At 38.6% G+C, this 21,646-nt stretch overlaps 1 protein-coding gene across 43 annotated transcripts in view; it reads left to right on the top strand.

Moving 5' to 3' along the window:
- Nrg1 (neuregulin 1) overlaps positions 1–21,646 on the top strand; it is a 1,084,158-nt gene that overhangs the window by 1,049,415 nt on the left and 13,097 nt on the right. For 11 of the 43 annotated variants that reach the window (XM_030243391.1, XM_006509065.4, XM_006509061.4 and 8 more), the window contains 7 exons: positions 4,467–4,525; positions 8,965–9,042; positions 10,967–10,990; positions 15,840–15,942; positions 17,625–17,751; positions 19,838–19,968; positions 20,747–20,953. In XM_030243391.1, the coding sequence (XP_030099251.1) occupies positions 4,467–4,525; positions 8,965–9,042; positions 10,967–10,990; positions 15,840–15,942; positions 17,625–17,751; positions 19,838–19,968; positions 20,747–20,953 (729 nt within the window). Of the gene's footprint in view, positions 1–3,866; positions 3,935–4,466; positions 7,783–8,964; positions 9,043–10,966; positions 10,991–15,839; positions 15,943–17,624; positions 17,752–19,837; positions 19,969–20,746; positions 21,420–21,646 lie in introns of those variants that run through there. The other 32 variants (XM_006509067.4, XM_030243392.1, XM_006509066.4 and 29 more) reach the window with 13 other exon arrangements.

Genomic DNA, 21,646 nt, shown 5'->3' with positions numbered 1-21,646 from the left:
AGTAGATAGATAAGTTCACATGTTTTACAGTGTAAAAGGAGATGCCACAGTTAGTACTAAAGAAGAAGACATGTTATTCTTCCTGACAGGGTATTTTAAAAACTGGCCAAATGTTTCATTGCGGAGTGATGACTAATGAGTAGAATACTGGCCATCAGGTTTCTTCCCTCCACTGTTCTCCAGGGACAAAGATGAAACCAGGAAACAAAGGAAGGAAGATGTCTAAAGATGGCTTACAAGTTGACTGTAACTGATAAATAGTTTATAAAATTGGCCAGAACCCTATAGAACCAGATCTTTCTTGGGAATTTGTAAATATCTTTGAGTATGTCTAGAGTGTTCATAAACTGATTCTCAAAACACATGCATCTATGAATGAATCCTTAGTAAATGTGCTGGATCATTTGTGGAGTATTATCACTATTCAACTGCTTTTCATAAGGATTCAACTATGTTTATTAATTTAATGAGTGATTTATAATTGCTATTTCTCCTGGTTGGAAAGATTATAGAAAATTGTTAGGGATTACTAACTGCTAACATTCATGCACCTTATAACCACAGTAAAGCTCTGGACCTCACATGGAAGGACAAGGCTACATTAATCATAACTGGACTCTAAGCTAAAGCAACTCTGGGCATTCCTTAGAATTTATCTTAACATAGACTTAAAAATGAAATGATCTCCTAAGGCACTATGTAAAATTAAGAACGCATAGTGTTATAATAAGTGTCATTTTTAAGGCTAGTGTACCTTTGAGAAATTTTAGTATTTTTGTTACTACTGTAAGACAAAAGTCTTGATTAGAACACAGTTCTGTTTTATTGGATCCTAGGTAATCTGGTGTTTAAATAACAAAATTTAGCTGTTAGGTCATCGGCTTTCTCATAAATGATCATAGTCCTTTCTCTTTTCCATGACAAACAGTGCTAAAGGTTTCTACTTGGCGGAGGAAATCCCCAGGTACTGGTACTTGTTATTAGATTTTTATTTATTTATTTATTTTTTGAAATCCACACAGGGAATTTTATTTTAAACTCTAAAGGTAAAAAGTAGATGTTAAGATTAACTTGTTTTGACAAGTCCGTTTACTTGTGGGAGTTTTAGGTACTCAGTTCAGTATCAGACATTGCACATAGAATTAGACATCATCCAGGCTCTGGGTTAGGCAGGAGAGATACAGAATGGTACTATATGACTACAATTCACACCCACCACACACAGCACAGTTAAAGAGGTCTGGACCAGGCATGGGACAAGGCACAAGGAAAGAACCAGGGAAGGAGTCCCTTGCAGAGGAAGGAGGTGGAGGCAGCCAATGGGAGAGGGATGTACAAAGAAAGAAAAGCTGAATTTTCATCCCATTAACAGTAGCTGTAACTAGAACAAAGATCATTATGTTATAGTGTTATTGGATCCAAATATTTTGTATGATTACATAGCAGATAACACAACATCCCACAGTGATAATCTCTGATGATACTCACGAGGTTCATAGTGATTAGATGATGGATAGGAGAGTGTTTTTAACCCCATTTTTATAGTTGGCATATGCCCTTTAATCACAGCTCTGGCATTTAAAATGCCGAAATCATAATTTCCTAATAAATACCTTCCTTCTCTCAAGTAACTCTTGACTCCTTAGCTATTTATTCATGCCATAACCTTTAAATATAAACAATATGAGCAAGTCTTACCTCAGCTCTCCCCTCTATCCCCTGATCTGCCTGTCTCTCTGTCTCTCTGTTTCTTCTTCTCTCTATCTCTGTCTCTCTCTCACACACACACAAGAGAATTCATATAGTGCCATATTAATTATAGAAAACAAATAAATTATGATGTGCTCAATATGAAATTTTAATTTTTATCAAAGCAAACAGAATGAGATGATCACTGTGAATGGATATGTAATTCTGGAATGAAGCATAGAAATGTCTTGTGGGATTATGGTCCCGATTTCACGAACAAATAAAAGTATGTTCTCTTCAGAAGGGATTTGGTAAGCTAAGCTACATGAAGTTTTGTTGTTGTTTTCAAATATCTATCTAGGCATTCTTATTGAAGCATGTAGGATGACGACTTTATAGAAATACCCTTACCTTATTATAGGTCAGTTCTTGTATATTGTTCTAGGTAGATCTTTCTCTAATTCCTCCAACCAAGGATTATCAGCAAAAGTAATCATAGTGTCCAAGGACTTTAGAAACATCAGTTGAACCATCTTGGTACATTTATTTTATATATATCAATGTATATATAATGTATATATGTTCTTTTTTTAAAGATTTATTTTTATAACTATGTATAAGTATGATAGGGTAAATGTGCCCATGACTGCAGTTGCCTGTAGAGGTTGGAAGAGGGCATCCGATTCTCTGGAGCTGGGACTGCAGCCACTTAAGCCTCCTGATGTGGCTGCCAGGAACTGAAATTGGGTCCTGTGCAAGAGCACTGTGCACTCTTAATAGCTGACCCATCTCTCCAGCCCTGTTGATGTTATTTTTAACGATCACAACTATACAGTACAAATATTCTCATGATAAGAGTTCTGGAACCGCTAGGACTTTTATTCCTTTATGCAATAAAAGAATTTTACGTATCACATTACTTGATACCTTTTTTTTTTCCTGTTGAGTTTGGCCAGAAAGTTAAAGAAATCACTTTTAAGGTAGTATAACTAGTAGATTTATTCATATAGTTAATGCCAAAATGATAGTGTTCTGTCCTATTTACTCTAGAGACAAAAGACATATATAAATATCCCTAGGTCATAAAATATTGGTAGAGCAAATTATGTTAGATGGGTGAGTTTATACCAGCTGTGATGAACTATGTGGCTATAGGTGTTGAACATTCAATTATGAATTTTTACCTCTAAGTATATTTACTTTGTAAAACTCTTCAGGACCTAGTTATTAGAACATGGTATTAGGTAAATCAACCCCAATCTAAAATGTTTTAGATACTAGATTAAAAAGCAGCATGAATAGTTTAGGACTTTTATGTCTAAGCATGACCCCACTGTAAGAACAAAATTATACCAAGAGTCTTGCATAGTTACAAGTAAATTGATAAGAACAAATAAAATATAACTTTTTACATAAGTTCAAATAGTCAACCATAAATGTAAAAAGTCCATGTCACTGTCTACTTCTGTACAAGAATAACTTTTAATTCCAAAAATATAATTTTCTTTTAATAGAGGTAGTTGGATGAGTGAAATTCCACCAATGAAATTCTACTCTGTTTCCTTCAGCAATATTAAAAATAAGGCTGAATTTGTAATGTGTTAGTGGGGGGATAAAAGAAATAGAGATGGTCATGTCCTTGTCACTAACCATGAGAGAATAAGAGCACCTTATTTTGTTTTTAAACGCTTCAACTTACAGTTTAGCAAACAGCTATGAAATGAGTAGAAACCCCAGTGCCTATACAACGAGTAAAAATCTCAGTGCGCATAAACAGTCAGATAGATAAAAGACCTTTTGCTAGCGAAGTAGGGAGAACCACAGAAGCTAATGTCAACTCCAGTGTTTTAACTCAGTGAGCCCAGCAATCAGGGTGATGCGGGATGAGAGCCCCACCCCCACCTTCCTGCCTTGCCGCCCCATCCAGTTCATAGTCTCTCTCTAGTTAAAGTTCAATAACTAAGCTTCTGAAGAGCGAAGAAAGCAGCAAAAAAAAAAAAAAAAAAAGTTCATAAACCGCCATTTGGTGGACTGGGTTTCTCAGTGTCCTGTCTTTCCTTTTGTGTGTTCAGCACCGGGTCATTTTTAGGACTCCATATCCCATGGGAGGAAAAAGTACCAAGCTGAAAGTTCAGTGTCTTGAGCGTTCGATTGCTTACCACATTTTTGCCCTCTAGGTGCCAACCTGGATTCACTGGAGCAAGATGTACTGAGAATGTGCCCATGAAAGTCCAAACCCAAGAAAGTATGTTCAAATAATCTGAAATCCGCTTTCTCCCCCAAACTACAGCAACAATCGCAACCACTTGGTGCTTTTACGGCTCAGCTGTAACTGATACCCTTTGTTCTAATTATGGCTTTTCCACTCAGGGCATAAACCCACTCACTGGAGTCTCAGTTGTGTGTCGTTCAGTTAGATCCCACAGTGAAAAGCTGGAAGAAAGGCCAGTCAGGCTGGCCTGTGATTCTGGGAATCATAGCAGTGAACCAAACCGAAATCGTTTTCTACCAATCTCTTCGACAAGAGGAATAAAACATCTATCACCTCTGTTTTGTGACTACTTTGGATTTAAAGCAGTCACGTAGAATCTGTCCAAATTTGTAAGTGCTGGGGAGATGTCGGAGTGCGAAAGCCACGGTTAGAATGCAGGGTTGGTTCCTGAGGGTGAACTCACCAAGTTCTGTCAGTGACACTACAGGAGCTCCTCTCTAGCATATATTCACCTCTTCTCTTTTTCTCTGTTTTTTCTACCATTGTTTTTTGTTTCTTCTCTCAGGTGCCCAAATGAGTTTACTGGTGATCGTTGCCAAAACTACGTAATGGCCAGCTTCTACAGTACGTCCACTCCCTTTCTGTCTCTGCCTGAATAGGAGCATGCTCAGTCGGTGCTGCTTTCTTGTTGCTACATCTCCCCTCAGAGTCACCTAGAGCTAGAGCCTTCTACCAGGTCTAATATTGACTGCCTCTGCCTGTCGCATGAGACCATTAACAAAGCCACTGTGTTACTTCTCTGTTTGTGACTAGTCGGCTCTGAGTTACTAAGAGGTGTGTGAGGCTCCAGATTGTCTCTGAAATTGGTACTGCAGAATGTGATGCAAATTGATAGTCAACATCCAAGAGTGAAATAATAATAAAGGCATTTCAAACTCGCACTTGTATTGATAAAATAAAATCATTCCACCGAACAGTGCATCTTCTGTATCTAATGTCAGCATCCTGAAAAGGCTGCTGTCAGACTGTAACTTGAAATGATGGTAAGTTCATTTCGGCTCAGTGTGTTATTTATAACAAATAAACATCACAAAAAGGGTTCAGATGTTTTTCTTCATTGACCAAAGTTCGCATGTAGGCATAAAGACAAACAAACAAAACACTACTAGGTAGGAAAATTAAAAGCAAATATTTCCCAGCAAAGGAAATATCCAGGCCTATATTTATGTTTCTTGAGGAATATGTAATTCAGAATGAGTTCAAATAATCACTATTCCCTCAGTGTTTCTTAATATTCATGTTATTGCAAAAGGTAATATTAGGAGAAAAAGACTATTATTTCTGAAAAACTAACATTTCAAAATATAATAATTCAAATCTAGAATATACCTAGAATAAATATGTAAATGTTTTGTGTAGAGTTGACAAGTTAAGCAGATGTCTGTGAGATCACAGTGTTTTAAACATCATTCCTCAAATCTTTACTCTACATTGTAGATAATTGCCTAGTAACTAAACTAGATGTTTGCCCCTCTCATATGAACAGGGATGATAGTGTTTCTGTTCTGAAACCCTCAGGAGATCACATTTGCTTATATCCTACTTAACCATTTAGATTGTGAGTTAGTACTTATCTTAGAAAGGTTCAGACAGTAAATATTTTAAGGTTTGTGGTAATGATATCAAAGCTAAACCCCCTCCTTGTAGCTTGAAGACAGTCATAGACGGATTGAACTGATGGGCTGTTTGTTTTTTTGTTGTTGTTGTTGTTGTTTTTTGTTTTGTTTTCTTTTTTTTGGCAATCCTATTGTCAGAAATATATTACACCACTCACTGCAGTTTAAATTCTTAAAACATTAAAAATATTCACACAAACTGGTCTTGTAGATGTCCAAAAAGATGAGAGATTTGCCCTTGGTTCCGATCCATAAGACAAATAGGGTTCTGCCAATAGTCATAGATGTCAACACTGAGAGGGAGAGGCAAGTCAAGCTCTGTGAATTAGATGCCAGCCAGAGCTACATAGTGAGACCTTGACTCAAAAATGTTAAAATTTCCTAGATGTTATCAGAATAATAGTCTTTAGTGAGATGATATTTATATACATACATAGACTATGTTATCAAAGATTATTCTGTAAGGCATAAATTCCCCTCATTAAAAACTGGCAAATTGGCATTGCTAAATTTTGAAATATATTATTTCAAATATTATATTTCACTGTATTAACAAATATTTAAATAATAGCATTTATCCAACATGAATTTCTGTCCATAGTTATAGATGATTTTTAAGTAGATAGAATGGAAGGTAGAAATAAGTAGGAAAATAGAATTTTGTTTAATGAATTAAAGGCACTTTTTAAATTATGTGTTCGTATTCAAATAGCATAGATTTAGCAAGCTCATGTGATAATATAGATAGAAACTCATGTTTTAGAATTTACTCAAGAGAGATAAGTTATTCTATGTAAGATGTTAGATAGATAGAGGTGAGTTATACTTTGAAAGGAAGGTTGGCTCACCAGATAATGGGAAGCACTAAAAAAAACAAATATTTCTCAGAACAATAGCATAGTTAACTCTGCCACGAGTAACCACCAAAAATGTCCTCATCTGCTTCTGAGCCATTTTCCATTTTCTTTGACATTATTTAAAAATAGCCACTGTGTCTGAAGTCCAGAATTGGGACTCCTTAAATAAATACTTTAGTAAGCATTCAGTGACACTTTTGGAAGACATGCAGGAAATTAGCATTCATGTTTAACTTGATTTAACAGGGACTGATAGGAAGCTCAATGATGAGGCCAGTATGTAATGGCTCTGTTATTAATGCCACATGTCTGGAGGAGCAAGCGTTTCCAATCCGACACCATTTTCCAGAATCATCTTGCCCAGAGTTCATTTTCTAATCTCTGTGTCTGATGTTCTCAGTTTGTATGTTTGATAGAAAATAGGAAGGCAGGGAAATACATTTTGTTGCTCCATGTTTAATTAACAGTGAATACCGAAAGAAAATCTACAGGATCTGCCCCAGAAGTCACTTGAAATTTTAATTGTTTCTTTATAGACACACTGTCTTAGAGAGCATAACGGCAATTTTAAGGAGAAGATAGACTCCTGCCTCAAAGATTTAAAACTTACCAACCCATATTTACAGGTGAAGATAACATTCCAAAGAGAATATATACTTCAATGTGTTTAAAACACAACTTACATTATTAAGATTAGATATATCTAATCTTTTCTATCATCATACCCTATAGAACATTGACTAACCTATAGATACTGATTTAAATTATGAAAGAAAGTGGCATGGTTTATGACAACCATTTGTCTTGAAATTTAACATATAGTATTTCCTAGGAAAATATCATCCACTTTAGTCAGCTTTAAATCTGACCCATCAGAGTCCAATTGCTAGTTAATAGGGTTGTGATATTGTGATCACTAGCCTGTGGTTCTGTGTGTGTGTGTGTGTGTGTGTGTGTGTGTGTGTGTGTGTGTGTGTGTGTGTGTGTGTGTGTGCAGAGAGCCCACACTCAATGTGTAGACTTAGTAAAAGAAAAGAGAAAACACACTCACAGCTCCAGTACCTCGAAGTAACATGGGGCAAGTCTGTCCTGGAGAAGCTGGCAGATCATAGGAACTAAATATAGAATAGCTCGCATTATTGATTGTTTTAAAAGTGGACACTTAGAACTTGAGCCACTTTCTTAAAAGGAGCAAACTTAGCCTTTTGAGTTATAGGTTATTAGCATATAAGCGATTTCATTGATTTCTAAATGTTTTAAGAACCTGTTAAGATAATGTACTTATCAAGCCTGTATCTTGCTAACATTAGAATAAAGAACACTCCACATATGACAGAATCGTCATAAATTCTGAGTGTGAGATATTTGTATGTGCATGCGTGTGTGTTGTGTGTGTGTTGTGTGTTTTTTTTCACATGGAAATTGGGGAATAAGGCAAAAGTCTATTACATTTCAAAGAATTCAGTAACAATGCAAAGTGTGAAAAAAAAGCATCTACATTTTTAAAGGTAAGTCTGAAATTAGAGCCACAACACTAAATTCCCTTTTAGAACTGGCATTAGTAGAACACTTTAGAAAACCCAGAGAAACAGAAAATCAAAACTGCATGTCCTTGAGATTATTTGCATAAACAATCCCCAAATGTGAAAAATAACATCCCGAATGCCGTGAAATTTGAACAGAAACCATAATGGCAATGACTATATAAATTTGATGAAAGAAAGTTATTTTTATTGCACTTCTCTCTAATGCAGTTGAAAATTTAAATTAACCTCCAGGTTAATCGGTTTTCGTCAAGTAATTATAAAATCCTCACACAAAGGATTAGCGAGTCAATATTTAATAGTTTCTGGAGACTCTTGGATTTAAATTAATTTTTTATGTTGCTATGGTCCTGGCAGGAAATCACATGTAGAAAAGGAAACCCAATTGTTTACAGTAACCTTTGTGTTTGTGAATTATTAATTGAATTTAAAGAATGTAGTGGCTAGCCAGAAGTTCAATAGTACCATGTGTTACATAAATGAGCTCACATCAGCAGTAGATTACGTAGAGCAGATAGAAAGAGTTTCTTTGCATAATGTAAAGTTTGCATCTTCTGCTTCTTTTGTTAGATGGAAAGGGAAAGAGATGGAGCTACCAATAGCAACATAAATAAGAACAGCCTTGCTCTGGGTCTAGAATGACTGATGCATGTGTCCTCTGCTTGTTTCCTTGTTAGGGCTCACAGCCAAAAGAGATTCCCATTTTAAGTACCAATTTCCCATTGAATTATACAAAATTGGAGCTGCCTGATATGAATGACTTCCCTTGAAATGAAATTATAGTTAGACTCCCAGGCTTACCTATAAAACTGTAAATGCAATAATATGTATGCATGGGCATGCTACTAATTTTATTGAAGACTTAACCAAGCTTTCTATGCAACTAATGCAAATCATTAGAAGTGTTAACATAGGCATGGAATAATTCTTTGGAAAGGATTTTTTTTTATATAGATATGTTTTGATTTTAACCCTTAAATTATTAGTGACTTCTAGGAGGAAAAGGCAAGAAACAGAGAAGCCTCTAGAAAGAAAATTGGATCATAGCCTTGTGAAAGAAACGAGTAAGGAAATTTATTATCGATTTCCTTAGAAACTAAATTTTTTTTTCACATTGATGCTCCAAAGTTTATATTTAAAAGCACATGAAAAAAAAAAAGCCAGCCTGAAAAATTGCACAGAGGCAAGAGAAATTCATTTGTATTTGAATAGATCGTATTATTATGAACATCTTGTACAACTGAATTAACCCTAAGGTTCTTAATTCATGAAAATTTCAGGTTACTTGTAGGACTATATTTGACCCAAATCAAAAGACTTTATAGGTCATGCCTCCCATCTTCAAGATATATTTTTTATCTGGGAAGCATCCTTCTTTGAAGTGGCTACAAAAATCTTCAAGTCTGTTCTTTTGATAGATCCTAGAAGCATTCAGAATGTCCCGCATAAAATTACTCTGAGTTAACCCTGAATGCACTGACTGTCCCTCGATACATCTCCAGATGTGTCTGTTTCCCAGAATTCTGAGTCCTCTGCTATTGGCCACAGTAGTTCATTCCGTAGGGCCACCAATGAACATGAATATGAATTTTTCCAGTAAGAGAGAAACCTGACCAAAGTCACTAAAGAGGTAAGCAGGAGAGGCAGGATCTGAACCAGGATGAACCTTCTACTCTTTTTCTTTATGGGCTACTTTCTCCATGCCCTGACATGTTTTTGTACAAGCCACATACCTCTACCACATACAGCCAGCTTAAGAGCTGTCTCATTATATTAGTGGATTGCCTTCGTATCTCCCCAATCCATTAAGAGAACAAAATGCATCTCTGATCTCTCCCTCCCTCCAATCCTCTCTACCTAGTGCTTAGAGAGGGAAAGCCTATGCTTCCTCGTGATAAAACTCGATGGTCCAGTTTTGTTGCAAAAAGAGGAAAAATATCCTTCCTTTCTTTGCCTCTCTCCCAGCCCCTCATTTCCCCATTTTAACCTGTGCAAGGCTTCGTAGAGAGCTGCAAAAACGCTGGGCATGGGCTCACACTCTCTACTCCCCTTCCCTGAGTGGTGTGGAGGTTCTGTTGGCACCTGTACCCACTGGAGCTCAGGACTGGGAGAACTGATCTAACTGCCTCTAATAGTTTGAAAAAGCAGCAAATTAAAGTGAAAGACCCCAGAAGCTGTATCTCCACGTACTTAATTTTATCTTATTTTTTGCAGCTTAAAAAAAAAACAAAAAACAAACAAACAAAAAACCCCCTGAGGTTTCAATTGTCTAATACAACACAAAAATTATATTAAAAATAACAGGAAACAAATCAAATCACCAGTTATCCAATTTTCATGTTTTCTTTCTCATCTTTCTGGGTAGAAGCTTTTGTTGGTTTCTGTGAATGAAAAGGACGATGTTTGCATTGAAAGTAGTGGGAAGTTAAGTCACGGAGGTACAACTTTAACAAAAGAAAAATACTAAAGTATAATTACCCACCAGCAAGGAAAAGTAAATTCAATGGGATAAGAATTGCAAACCGAATTACTGGCTTCTTGGCTTCTACTCAGCTACTGGGCACCTTTAGTTTAAACAAATAAGCAGAAAGCAACAACTAGAAGCCTCCTTTGAACTTCATTTAAAAACTAATCACCTAATTGCAAATGCTTTTCCTGGTAATATATATCAAACAAACAAACAAACAAAACATGTCTATTTTCAAAGGAGGAGTCGAGGATGGTTCAGCACCTAACCTCCCTCAGTAGAAGCTTTCAAAGGTTTCTAAAGCCCCTGGGCTGATGCTTCCACACCTCGCTGGTGGGCTCGGGCATCCCTGAGCATGCTGCCCTAACACCTACGGCCTGTCCTGTTCCATGTGCACGCAAAGGGAGCTGTCATAGTCGTGTGTAATTTGTTTTGGAGTGCGGTGTATTGCTCTTTTCTGAAACTTTTTTCCTTTCTTTCTTTTTTCTCCCCCACCCCTTGTCAACTTTCTGCATTGGCAGAGCATCTTGGGATTGAATTTATGGGTATGGACCAATCATCGTTCCTTTTAGCCTGCAGAATGTAGAGCCTCTGAACTGAACTCTTTTGCCCTCCCTCTTCTTCCTTTTCAGTTCCTAACTAATTTCCTTTTTCTTTAGAAGGGATCATACAGCTATAACATGGGTTTCTCTGCCTTCAATCTATGACTAGTTTATGAGAATGTTATGGAGTGCAGCAGGTTTTAAATTTCTAAGCCTACCTTCACTTAGAGATTAAAAATCTCCCTCCTGCTGCAACTTGGTCATAGTCCCTCCTCTCCTCCATTGTGTGACTCATTGATTGGACCATGCTGTTATGTAGGAGCTGGAGTAAGTCGGAGTGGTGCATAGGCTACAGGAGAACTCAAATGAGAGGCCGGAGGACCAAAAGGTTTAAGAACATACACATAAAAAGAAAAGAGAGAGAGAGAGAGAGAGAAGGAAGGAAGGAAGGAAGGAAGGAAGGAAGGAAGGAAGGAAGGAAGGAAGGAAGGAAGGAAGGAAGGAGGAAGGAAGGAAGGAAGGAAGGAAGGAAGGAAGGAAGGAAGGAAGGAAAGAAAGAAAGAAAGAAAGAAAGAAAGAAAGAAAGAAAGAAAGAAAGAAAGAAAGAAAGAAAGAAAGAAAGAAAGAAAGAAAAAAGAAAGAGAGAAAGAGAGAGAGAGAAAGGAAAGGATAGAACCTAGTGGCAGTTTTACATCTAACACTGCACAGAGTTGAATCACCCAGATTTCTTGAAGATGCTCAAGTATGACTCTAGTCAACTTTGTTGGTTTAGAAGCAAGGAAATAGAAAGCAGATGTTGTTGATTTGCTTGGGCATTCCACTAATGATGGATTACATCACTAAGGTTAAGATGACCCAGACAAGTCATCATATAGAAAACTTCACACAGTAACTATCCAAACAAACAAGGCTCCAAAAGGTAGATGAAATATGGGCATATTCCAAAAAGACCCTTCAAGAACTGAAGGAAGAGAGAGAGAAAGAAGAAAAAGGAAAGAGAGAGAGAAAGAGAGAGAGAGAGAGAGAGAGAGAGAGAGAGAGAGAGAGAGAGAGAGAGAGAATGAGAAGAGAAAAAACGAACAAACAAAAGAATAAATGGACAAAGGAGCAGGAAACTTCCACCTTTCCTGGCCTCCAGGCTCTTCATGTGAAAGACTAGAACAGAGTCTTGGCTCAACGACACCATGTCCTGATTAACAAATTGTTTGGTGCATGGTGGCATGGTGATATGCATCAAGTGTGTGCAACAGCTGCTGTCCCCTTTGGCTGACATCACATCAGCTCAGAAGCATAATTGATGACACAGGAACCCATAGGTGGCTCTCATAGGTACACAGAGAGAAGCTCAATTGCCATCACTCTAAGAAAATAAAAATTTAAGAAGAAAACTATCAGATAGATTAGGAAAAAGTGCTCAAATTTATGTCACACACACACACACACAAACACACACCAGGGTGTCAAGGGTTCTTCTTTTCTCATAGGAAATATCCCTCTGTCAGAAATCTCACAGAACTGCCCTTTCCTGTGGGAAACCAAGAGCCAAGCCCTCAGAACTACCTCTATCACTAGCAGAAATCCCCCACTCTCGGAGCTGTGTAGTCTGACTCTAGACTTTACTATTTTGATTAGTGAATAGTAGAGTCAAATCCTTATGCTACGTAAGTGCTCCCTTAGCTGTTCTCACAGTTGATAAAGGCAGTGCACTGTTATCCACACATCTCTAAGGCTTCACAGAGTATAAGGCCAATCTATTATATCCAGAAATAACTCCTGACCTTAAGGGTCATTTAAAAATAAGAGAGTAAGAATGGCTCTGTCTTTTCTCCTGGACACATTAGAATGAAAATGTGTTTGATGTGACTCACCATGGTCCATCCAGCCAAACCAGACAGGCTTGGAGCATTTCCACTTAAGGAGCCAGGCCAGACCTTTGGGATGATTTTGAGTACTAGCTCAGCTTTGCTCTTGCCTTGTGGATACAGTGATACAAGAACAAAAAATTAGTAATACAAAAATGAGACGAGCAATAATAGGCTTGCTCTTTGTCCAAGGTTTTATTTTCCTTTATTCATATTGTGGATGCAGCAAAACTCTGAAAAAAAAATATCAAGAAGACATTTAGCTGAGAAATGTGTAGCCAGTACTGAATGGAACACAGAATTGAATCCTGTGTTTTGAGTTCCCTGTCTTAAACTGGCTCCTTCTAGCTGTGTTGTCCTTTACTGAGCTCTCTAGTCCCTGAAATGGTTGTTTTGCTCACAAGCAATGAGAATAGGCTGATCACCAGATGCTAGTGGTCCACATGTCCAACTCTGTCCTTTCCTAGTTACCAACGACCAAAACAGTTGTTACAGGAATCCCTGAGAGTTTGGGGGTGGCGGGAGGCAACCCATGATGACCCCCAATGCTCACTTTAGTCCTTCTATATGACCCCTTTTTATTTCCTGGCTTTTCAAAGAGTAGGGTATTGGGGTGTCAGTGAAAAGCTGCAACCAAGGGCTTTCCTATCCCCCTTCTTTTTCCCCTCATCTGTTTGTGAAACCTGAGCCAGGATCTCATATGTTCTAGACAAGCACTCTGCCTTCAAGCTACACATACACCAGGCCTCATTAATTTTAAAGGAAGAAGTACATTAGCCAAAAGGGGACAGCAGGGCCTGCCATTTGTTGATGACAATGCTAATGCTCCATTTCATAACTAATGTGTGCTTATGTGAAGGAATCCTTGGAAGGAAGAGCACTGAGATACGGTTGTGCTGCTTAGGCATACACACTAGATGCCACTTAGGATGCCAGGGAGGAAAGCTATGGCATCATCCATTCACAGATAACACCGCATAACCCCTACCTTTGTCTCGGGGGAGGAGTACAATAGGTACAAGCAATTAACACATAAGCGCCTCCCCCCCACTCATGTCATTGTTAGATTTGTACAGTGTACACACAAACACAACAACTCCATGACACCAGCTGTATGTCTCCTGCATACTGTGGCACCGCAACGCACCAACTGCTTCGCTTTTCTAATCATGGCTTCCATGTCACGGCTAGCCCAGGTTAGGAGTTATGCTGTATGGATCACCCCTTCCCACTTTGTACCCACCTTTTCCTCCCCCAACCTCACCCCAAACATCTCCTCTGCCTGGTTTTCATTTCTTTATTCTTTTCTCCCTTAATATCAGGCCTGCTGTGCCAGGAACTCCAGGTGCCTCCCTAACTTTTAACCTTCCTTTTCCTTTGTACCTGACTTTCTCACTCTCAGTCATTCTTTCAGTCTGTCTATCCACTTGGTTTGTTTTTCCTCTCCACCTCCAACCCTTTCTGTTTGTTTTTGTTTAATCTTTTCAGTGTTGTAGCCTTTTACCCACTGACTTCTATTCTCTTAATGATAAGTGCTCTATTAATTTGATTTGACAGTGTTCTTGACCTGTTAACCGGGACTTGATTACCATGGACTCGGCTTGTAGGAAATGTTTTCTTTCATGATAAGATCCTCTAATTGATAGAAATTAAAAATCACTTATTCATGTTTAAGAAAACTTCCTGTGACCCTGCCCCCTTTCAAGGAAGAGAATGGTATAACTTCCAAGGCTGAGCAGATGATGGAAATACTCCTTCTTGTTGATGCTCAGATAAGGATATTCCATTTGTACAGTATTCTCCGGTTCTTGCCCAGGTTATTAGTTTTAATGGCAAACAAGCCAGTTTCTGTGTGTGCTAGGCAAACATGTGAAGATCTTCAAATACGTAAAATCAGATTATTAGAAGCTCAACTGCTAAGCACTCAGCATCTCCAGTAAGTCTGCAAATTTTGTTAACAGCCTGACTGTTAACACCTATATATAAAATCAAGCAAGCCATCCTCCAAAGACACTAATTTTTAACTGGAAAAATTTCCACACATTACAGACTTACTGCATCTGGAGTAGAGTGGTACCTGTAGTTCAGAGCTCAGAGTACCATACTCACTCTCTTAGAATATTCCAGTTGTCTGATGTGGGACTGTGCAGTCTAGTCCAAAGGATACATCATTTGTGTTAATGATGGGCTTAATACAAATTGGTTCTCTGATAATAGCGTAATAAGCATTTTCCTCCAAAGAACAACTCCCTTCTGTGGCCCAAGTGTGCCCTACCCACCATGTTGGGTTTTCTCTGGCAGGGCGCCCTGTTCCACCACAGTGTCCCTGTTTCTTCTAGTAAATTGACTCTAAACGGTAAGGCTGTTGCCTTAACTTACTATCTACAAGCCAAGTTCATATTTGCAATTACCTTTGAATTCAATTTATTAAATGTAGACATGCCTCTCTGTAAAGACCACTGGATATGAAGTGATGATTTAAAACTTCAGGGAAGTGGAAAGGTGATTGGGGTGGAGGGTGGTGAATGGAGGAAGGAAGAATGAGGAAGGAAGAAAGAAGGGTCTCCTTGGAGCCAGTATTAGGTCTTTTTTTTTTAATCAACATTGATTCCTGTTGTCTTTGCAAGAGATTTCTTTATAGGATATTTAATAAATAGAATAACATCGATATAGTTTTAATCAGTTCTTTTGTAATGAATGTCTATGATTTTTTTCTCATGTAATATCATATATGTATAATAGCTGGTAATTAGAGGAATCATAAAATATAGCATTTTTTACTTTCAATGCCTTAGCTAGCTTGTTATTTATGCTTAAAGTATAGCCCAGAACATATTGTACCTTAGACGTGAGTGTAAATGTGAAGTTTTGTTGTCAAGGATTGACTGTCTTGTGGACATGGGTAACGTCATGAAGCATGCCAGCTGTTTGGTTGTAAGTCCTGGTGACATTAGATGACTTCAGTGACATCTGTTCTCACCCCTTTCCAGAAGCGGAGGAGCTCTACCAGAAGAGGGTACTGACAATTACTGGCATCTGTATCGCCCTGTTGGTGGTCGGCATCATGTGTGTGGTGGCCTACTGCAAAACCAAGTAAAGCTCCCCCTCGTCTCTGTCTCTCCCCCCCCACAACGTAGAAGCATCTTAGGCGGGCAGGGCTTTGTAGTGGGTGATCCCATACCCAAGACTCAGAGGTGGGGGGAGGACCATAGGAGCTTACATCCTTAAGTTCCCGACTGAGTAATACACTTTGTGAATCTTTGACTGTTTGTGTGAACTTAGACAAATTTCTCAGTGACTATGGCTTTGTAAATGGATAAAGGCTTGTATAGGATTAGCGTTCCACACAAGCACTTCCTACTAAGAGTGTACATGCCAAAAGGGGTAACTGGAGGTTGGAGGAGCAGAATCTTAAGAAGCACTTTGTGATATACAAAATACAGGGTGTGGGGGGATGTTTTTTGAGCGATAATATGATTATGTCTTAATTCTATTAGGTTTCCAAAATAAATGCTCTATAAATGTGCAGTATATAAAGGAATTTTTGTGGAAGGAGAAGCAAGTCAAATTTGTTTGGAAAAAAAGTTTAAAAGAAAACCTTAAGGCTATATAGTCACCATGCTAGGCCTTCTACAGGTGTCCAGGCTAGCACACACATTAGCTGACTAATGAGTCCCATTCTACACTTAGGATTTCTTGAGGTGTAAATGTAATTTTCAGTTAATAGAGTGTTGTTTGGGTTTTGTTTGATGACATAATATTTTCAGGTCAAAACTAATCTTGGGAGTGTCTTGATCTAAATGTTGTACTAGAAAACAGAGGTAACATGCAAATATTTTGCCACAAAATCTACAGCATAAATTATGTTTCCATGGTATCTCAATAAATAAATAAATGAATAAATAAATGAATAAATGCTGCAAGGAGAGAGTGAAAAAGACAGACAATCACAGAACTGGCATCAAAAGTCTTATTAGATTCAAATTTGAATATTTATCACCTTTTTTCTTTTCTTTTCTTTTCTTTTTTTTTTTTTTTTTTTTTGGTTTTTCGAGACAGGGTTTCTCTGTATAGTCTTGGCTGTCCTGGAACTCACTTTGTAGACCAGGCTGGCCTTGAACTCAGAAGTCCGCCTGTCTCTGCCTCCCAAGTGCTGGGATTAAAGGCGTGTGCCACCACTGCCCGGCTACCTTTTTTCTTTTTTTTCTTTTTTCTTTTTTTTTTTTCTCTTTTGTAAAGTTGCAAAGTATAGAGTCTTGTTACAATTGTGCCAAAATATAATGGTAAACTATACCCAAAGTTCCACAGAGATGTATGGGATATGCACACATAGTAGCTATATGAGATATACCAATGAAAAGCTAAATTAATCTTCTTAAGCAATCCATAGGAAAATTTATAAATGGAATCAGCCTCATTAATCCTATAGTAAGACCAATGGCTATCTGTACAATTTAGACATAGATGGTTGAGAGGTTAGCCTAATACTAATGCATTTGGGTTCTTTTCTCCTTTTTTGTTCTCCTTCAGTACAATTAACTACATTTCCATAAGAATTCCATCTAACTATTGAAACCTGCGTTCTTGGGATGTGTGATACTGCTAATTCTGAGACAGAATTATTATGAGACAATGTCACACACATACTTCCATTCGCTCATGGTCATCACTGAGTGAGAGCCTCAGGTTGTTCATCAGTGTTAATAGACTAAAGATGTGGCTGTAGGGAATGAACAAAAGGATGAGGAACAAACACCTCCTTTTCTCCTATCCAGGAAACAGCGGCAGAAGCTTCATGATCGGCTCCGGCAGAGCCTTCGGTCAGAACGAAACAACATGGTGAACATAGCGAATGGCCCTCACCATCCAAACCCACCACCAGAGAATGTGCAACTGGTGAATGTATGTTGACTGACCCACTGAGAAAACCAAGCATGCGTTTGCTGTTCAGACACGCTGAAGTTGGTTTTTCTAATCTTCGGCTCCTTACCTGCTGCCACTTAGCATAGTGGCCTTCCACAAACCCAAGGATTGGCCAGGAGAAAACAGTGACGGCTGTTTTACAATGGATCCAGTTATTAGCACACGGTCCCTTACACTGTGGCATTTAAGACATTGGGAGGATGCTTAGTTTGTCCTGCAGGAATGCCTAGAAAGAGGAGAAAATGGCATAAGTCATAAATAATAAAATCAGAATTGGAAGGAATATTTATTTTTAGTCATTTGGGAATGAAAACTAGTCCAGTATATCACTGACTCATAGCAAACCAAGCAAAGGGCTTTAAAATGTTTTTATTAGGGTCCCTTTGAGGGGCATGTGATTTTCTGATTCTGATTTCCATGAAGAATTTGGAACATGAAAAGGCGAGAAACTTGGAACAAAGCGAAGAGAATGTAATACTTGAGTATTCCCTGACTCCTTCTATGTGATGCTATGACCTCCATGTGAAATGCACCCTCAATCATTCACGTATTTTGTTTTGATTGCACTATGCACGTAGCTTCTAAATTTGACTAGATAGCCTACTCCCTGAGACCGTGTCCATACCATCATTGAGTTCTTTCTCATGTTAAGAGATTAGGCCCAACGCTCTTCCCAGTGCTCATAGTTCTGAAGTGTTGATCTTCATGTTCCAGCACGATCCCCATTCTTTCCCTTGGAATGTGTAGTTTTCTTAATAGACGTAGTTTGAAATTTGTAATACCATTTCCCGTCCTGTGACAGAAGCTCTTGGGTGGAGAAGAGTGGTCCTAGATTCACGTTGGGAGCTGGTGGTTACTATTGTACTCCCAAGGCTCATAGCATGGACTTCTGGGAGGATGACGGGGCAAAGGCTTAAAAGGGAGCTTTTGCTTCCCTTCCAATAATAGGTTCATTGGAATGTTTTCCAAGGTGAATAAAAGCACTCATGGCCAACATAACTATAATATTTAATACATATTATATATAATGCAATGCATATGTATTATATGTCATGTGATATATTATCATATACAATGTAACATATACTAGCAACAGGACCATGACTGTTTGAATTGCAATGATGGCACAAATAACTCCTTTCAATGTTATTTCTTAATTATATCTGGCCTAAAAATAATGCCTACATCACTAAGATAAAACACTTGGCCCAACACACTTAGGGAGTTCTTTATAATTTGGTAAATAGTATTTTCATTACACCCACTGGGTTCAAGGTGCTTCCAGATGGCAAGGGTAGAATGGGTACCAACGCAATAGCAAGGCAGCAGTTGTCCCCAGGAAGATCCAGAAAGGAAAGTATTTCCATAAACAAAAAGAGCTAGCCTGCAAAATTCAAGCTGTGTGTTTGTAGCCTTCCATGACGATCAGGTTCTTTAGAGCCCACATCTCAGCAGACATTAAATACCCTACCCCACTCATTTCTGTCTATTCCTTTTCTCATGGTTTAACTTATTTCACTCAGAAATGCAAAAGGTACCTGCAATAACTTAAAGGGAGCTTTAAAAAAACCCAGAATCTCACTGTTCGCAGGCAGTAAATAGCTACTGTGTTATGCTGATGAAAGTAAAGTTGACTCACTAAAGATAAAGCCCTGGGTATTTATCTGGGCTTTGTTCAGACCTTGAAAATATTTTAAGTCCTTGAAATACCACTGAGCAAGTTAAAATCTTCAGCAATATCCGTAGGGTCAGTATAGGCATTATGAAATTAAAAAAAAAAGTTTAAAATACCACAGTTAACGTTTTTCTAGTGACATGAAATTTGAAATAAATTAGACTACATGTATGTTTCTGACCCTCAGATATCAGTTAGTTTTTTTGACCTGAAGGAATGCAGACAAAAATAATACTGGGCAGAATGTTTGGGACATTCCTGTTATCAGTTGGAACTGACAGAAATGAAGTTGAGATTTTAGGACCTGTCTTGTGCAAACCTTCAGAAAGGAATTTGTTCATGCCATGTATCTAATGTGAACTTTCCAATTCCGTCTCTTTGTTTATCCAGCAATATGTATCTAAAAACGTCATCTCCAGTGAGCATATTGTGGAGAGAGAAGTGGAGACCTCCTTTTCCACCAGTCACTACACTTCCACAGCTCATCACTCCACGACTGTCACCCAGACTCCTAGTCACAGGTATGGGGGAGGAGGGCAGGGATTGGAATCTCAGAAGGAAAAAAATATCCTAAGCAGAATTTATTTCCTTCATTACTCTTTTCTATCCATTCCTAACGAAATAGCAAAGGAGACAGTTAAAAGCAGTAAAATGGACCGACTGTGAATGTTAATAGATTTTGGATATAAACTGCTTTTACTTTGTATGCCCAAGCCTAATGTGTCTATTGCAAACAATAAAAAGTGTCACCTTGCTGTTCCTCAGTCTAGAAATTGCCTTGATTTATGCCAGGCTACTCACTGAATTGCTGCTCACTGCAGGGAAACATCTGTCTAGATTCATTGTGATCCGTAGAAGTTTGTTTCTAAAGCTTAGACTGCCCTGGGAAGTGCCCCCCCTGGAAATGCCTACATAGCGGAGCACTCCATTCTTAGATACCCTGGCTGTGATGTCATGCTGGCTGTGCTCACTCTACCAAGTACAGCAGCAGACTTCCAGACATAATGCACACAGCAATGCCTTTGTTTAGCTCGAGCCACTCAAGCACTGTGAGACAGCACTAATACTACCTCGTGGCACTTGATAAATATTTATGGAATGAATGAACAAATTCATAAACTATGTGTTCACACGTCCAATCTGAATCAAGATTCTCTTTAGAGTAGAGATCTTTGAATCATTTCTGGGCTACTGAGGTATCAGTCAATTGAGATATTGGGCACTTTTGTTCTTTGCTATTTTCCACATAAAATTAAGACAATCTGTCTCACTGCCTCTTAACGTTTCTTCTCTACCCAGCTGGAGTAATGGGCACACAGAAAGCATCATTTCAGAAAGCCACTCTGTAATCATGATGTCATCGGTAGAGAACAGCAGGCACAGCAGCCCAGCTGGGGGCCCACGAGGACGTCTTCATGGCCTGGGAGGCCCTCGCGAATGTAACAGCTTCCTCAGGCATGCCAGAGAAACCCCTGACTCCTACAGAGACTCTCCTCATAGTGAAAGGTAAAACCGAATGGCAAAGCTATCCTGGAGGAGATCCTCATTCAGTGAGAGAATCCCATGAGCACCTGCGGTCTCTCCTAAGGAAATTCATCCTTATGTACGGGGTGTCATCAATTCCCTGATGCTCCTAGTTGATGAAGTCATCCTCTTATTTGGCTGAACTCCTTCATCCTGAGCTTCTCCCACCGTCCCAGTGGCTGACAGGCAACCAACTCAAAAAGAGCAGGAGCCTTCAGGTGTACCCTCATCTAATTCCAATCGGCCAGCTGTCCATTGGCTACCTCAATGGTCATTCTGCTCTCCTCTTCCCATGCATTAACTACCCTACCTCTAGCCTCAGTTAAAGCAAGTCAAGGGCTGTGACATTGCTGATGGTCATGGGGGAATGCCTCCTCCTGTTCACCACGCTGTATCCAATTATGAAATCCCTAGAAGTCATGGGTAAATAAAGGTGTTGTGTAATGAGCCTGGTAGCTTTTATAGGTGATTTTCAAAGCAGATATTGCCTCTGATATAACCATCAATTCCAGGATGTTTGCATTTCCTTTTGGGGAAAGTCCAACTTGGGTTGGAGAAGGGATGACAGAGGCAAACTAAAGCGTGGAAGAGAGTAAACTAGAGAAAGTGATAAATAGGAATATTGAACTTGGACATTCTCTTTATCCGTTTTCATTTAAGCTGAATGAAAGTCAT

Source organism: Mus musculus, chromosome 8 (assembly GCF_000001635.26).
Source record: "Mus musculus strain C57BL/6J chromosome 8, GRCm38.p6 C57BL/6J".
NCBI lineage: Eukaryota > Metazoa > Chordata > Mammalia > Rodentia > Muridae > Mus > Mus musculus.
This window is presented reverse-complemented; position numbering and strand designations above follow the sequence as displayed.